Source organism: Sceloporus undulatus, chromosome 1 (genome assembly GCF_019175285.1).
Source record: "Sceloporus undulatus isolate JIND9_A2432 ecotype Alabama chromosome 1, SceUnd_v1.1, whole genome shotgun sequence".
NCBI lineage: Eukaryota > Metazoa > Chordata > Lepidosauria > Squamata > Phrynosomatidae > Sceloporus > Sceloporus undulatus.
Window position 1 is genome coordinate 157,328,263 of NC_056522.1, and position 3,748 is coordinate 157,332,010.

Genomic DNA, 3,748 nt, shown 5'->3' on the forward strand with positions numbered 1-3,748 from the left:
ACATTTTATTATTGACTCTTTTGACAGAACTCTTTTTTGCAGTCTCAGGGAAAGGGACTAATTTGCACAGAACAAGTTAAACTTGACTCATTACCTCTAAGCACTTCTAAATAACTCAGTCCTTTGCTCCACTCCCATTCCTTTTTAATGTTATCTCTAGGGGGATATGATGAAAATGATGTGCTGTTCACATGGTTGAGGGGGAATGATTCCGTCTATGGCCTTGAGAACTTGCGACTATCCCAGTACACAGTGGAGCGTTATTGCACCCTTTCAACAATGTCCCATCAGGAAACAGGTAATGAACCTGAACAATGAGTTGAATATTGAGAGCAAGGTTCATCACCCCCTAGACCCAATTATTCTATTCTATTCTATTTCCTAATCCAACTGTAAAGATTCTTCTAGTTTTGCGAGATTTACTGATGAAATTCTTTCATGTTGCATTTTCTGACTGATATGGCCCAAAGGCTGGGTGGGTGGCGGAGCAGATACAAACAAATAATGCTAAAACACTAGTGACTAGTTGATAGGTCCCTGCCCACACTGTTGCATCTTATATCATCAAATCACCTGGCATGATGATTTGATGAAGGTCAAATTAGGGACAATCTGCTTAGCACATTTTTAGAAGAACTACATCCCCAAATGGTAAAATATGTCTATTTCTCATAGCATGTGATTGTGCTCATCTATGTAGATTGTATTTGTTATGTGATGGATCATTGGAAGGTTAAGATAGACTTGATTTGCAATTCTGATTTTCTGTGCTGCATCTGCACTGCAGAAATAATCCACTTTGACACTACTTTAACTGTCATGGCTCAATGCAATGGAATTCTGGGAATTGCAGTTTTGTGAGCTATTTAGTCTTCTCTGTCGGAGAGCCCTAGTGCCACAACAAACTACAGTTTCCAGAATTCCATAGCATTGAGCCATGGCAGTTAAGATGATGTCAAACTGGATAATTTCTCAGTGTACATGGAACCGAAGAGATATTTTTCTTATGGAATCCTGTTGCGGTAAAAGAAAATAATGTTTACCAGGGCATGCGCATTCTACATCATGTCTAATTTGTTCAGGAGAAGCTGCAGCCTGTCCTCTGCTTCTTAACCACACAGAAAGCTCCCCCCTCACAGGCCCTTATCACATGAGCAAAATTTGAAGTTATCCCTGGGTCAATGTGAACGTAATGCAGGGGCAATCATGGGGTTTCAAGTTTGTTTATCACACAACACCAAATGCAATCAGGAGCCATCCTAAACACAATCATGGGTCATTCCAGGGTAATTCCACGGTTAGGTAAATTCGCGGGAAAAGAGGATTTATCTAACCCTGGAATGACCCCTGATTGTGGTTAAGATGGTTCCGGACTGAAACCCCACGATTGCCCCTGCATTGCCTTCATATTGACCCTGGGATAACTTCAAATTTTGCTCGTGTGATAAGGGCCACAGTCACTTTCCAAGCCAACAGTAATGCCATGGACTTATCTTTTTCCTTATATCTGTTGTCAACATTGGCTGCCCCTTCTGGTTTGTGTGTTCCAGCATAGTGCCCTGCCATGCCAACTACTGATGATGGGGCTGACTTCTGGCCAGCTACAAGATTATGTATCTTCAGTGCCTCAGAAATTTTAGAACAGTGGAAGAAACCTTTTGGCTTAAGAGCATCTACTCTCTTTAGATGCTTTATTTTCACGCTTTTTTGTTTCCTCTTTATAGGCAATTACCCAAGACTAGTGTTGCAGTTTGAACTCAAGAGAAATATCCTTTATTTCATTCTGGAGACGTATGTGCCGTCTACGTTACTGGTTGTTCTATCTTGGGTTTCTTTCTGGATCACCCTGGATTCAGTTCCTGCAAGAACATGTATTGGTGAGATGTTGCTTAAAAAGAAGTGCTCATTATCAGAGCTTGGAAAAATTACATCTTGGGGTACATGCTGCCTGGGGTCCTGCAAGTTATGATCCAAAAAAGAAACTTCTCCAAGCTCTGATTATTACAGAAATGCCACATAGAGGTGGGTGGGTTGTATTGAAGATGTGGAAGGAGAATAACATCTTATTCATACTGACGTACAGACTATACTGAATGTTAGAACTGAAATTTTTATAGTATCAAAATTTTGAGAGATGAAGAAATAATCACAAATATTTGACATTGGATAAGCTTTCAGTCTGGCATTGCAAATTTAGAATAAGAAAGGTTTAGTGCATAATTTGAAGTCACATTTTGAATGTGATTATTTTCCTCAGCTCCACTTTTGAATATTTTCAACTTGTTGGCATCTCTTGATTTTATTTTATTTTTATTTCAGATATGAAATCTCATAAGCTGCCAAAGTCTGGTACAGTGGTGCCTCGGGTTACGAAATTAATTCATTCCGCGGCACCGTTCGTAACCCGAAAAGCCTTCGTAAGCCGAATTGCCATAGGCGCTAATGGGGAAAAGCCGCGATTCCGTGCGAAAAAGCCGAAAAAAGCACCAAAAGTTTTTTCGTAACCCGAAAAAACATTCGTAACCCGAAACAATAATTCCCTATGGGATTTTTTCGTATCCCGAAAATTTCGTAACCTGGGTATTTCGTATCCCGAGGTGCCACTGTACTAATTACCACTATATGTTATTGAATACTGTCAATATCAGATGGAAAACATCATTAACTGTCAACAAAGAAATGCTATCAGATTTCAAATACCATTACATGCCAACTATGAAGCATCATAAGCACATATGATGCGTCAAGTATTCCACCCATAAACTGTTATCCTAAGGTGCCTGCTTTTTTAGTAGATTATCAGGGGTTTCTCAAGGAGAGGATCACCAAAACTACCAGTGGTGGACAAAAATAGCTGAAAACAGGCTGCCCACCACCTGCAATGCAAAGGAAACCTAGGTATACTCTAGAACATCAGTTCATATAGAAGACAGTGCATAGCCCAGAATCCATTGTATTATGAAAGAGCACCACAGCAAACAAGCTGATGTGGAACACATTTCTTGAAGGCAGGAGGGCTGCAAACTTCTGTGATACATGATTGAATATCAGCTTTCAAATGGAAGCAGATACTAAAAGCCATTGTATTGCAGCTGTCAAATACACTGAATATCAGAGTGTCTGGAGCATAGTTGATGTCAAAATTCACCAAAAGGAATTATGAGTCAAATTCTTGGGAGGCAATTCATTTCAGTCTAAGAAATATCACAATATTTACCTGAAAATTTCTATTCAGCCAGACTTCCAGTTCAGAATAAAGGATTGTAGGTGCCATGGGAAAAACTATGTTTAGTCTAGGACTGGGGTGAGGAACCTTCAGACATTCAGGTCACGAGGACTACCACAGTCTACTTCAAAGAGTCAAAGATTCCCCACTCTTGTTATAGGACTGTGGTTGTTTTACAGAAGTGAAGTTCAGAACATCATTCATCCAAATGCATGCCTCCTCAGCAGCCTGGAGTTATTCAGAAAATGAATGTCAGGCCAGTGAAATGCATCTGCCCCTTCTCCATCTGAACATCTGTCTGTTGGCCACTTTTCCCATTTCACAGCTGTATACAGTGAAGAATTCAAATTGGGCAAGGCTTTCTTTAATAAGATTAAAGTTTAATGTACTTGGTAAAATACATCTGAAGAGATCCGGAAGTTCCTGGCTTACATATCCACTCAGTGATAAACTCTTATGTTGAACTTAGAAATAATAATAATAATAATAATAATAATAATAATAATAATAATAATAATAATA

The 3,748-nt window shown here is 39.3% G+C and overlaps 2 protein-coding genes across 2 annotated transcripts in view; both read left to right on the forward strand.

Moving 5' to 3' along the window:
* The window catches only part of FGF18 (fibroblast growth factor 18), a 650,869-nt gene that overhangs the window by 60,494 nt on the left and 586,627 nt on the right, over positions 1 to 3,748 (forward strand). The gene's annotated exons all lie outside the window — the stretch shown is intronic.
* LOC121929377 (gamma-aminobutyric acid type A receptor subunit pi) overlaps positions 1 to 3,748 on the forward strand; it is a 34,415-nt gene that overhangs the window by 24,723 nt on the left and 5,944 nt on the right. Inside the window, exons 7-8 of the mRNA XM_042464944.1 lie at positions 161 to 298; positions 1,725 to 1,877. Coding sequence (XP_042320878.1) covers positions 161 to 298; positions 1,725 to 1,877 — 291 coding nt within the window. The remainder of the gene's footprint in view (positions 1 to 160; positions 299 to 1,724; positions 1,878 to 3,748) is intronic.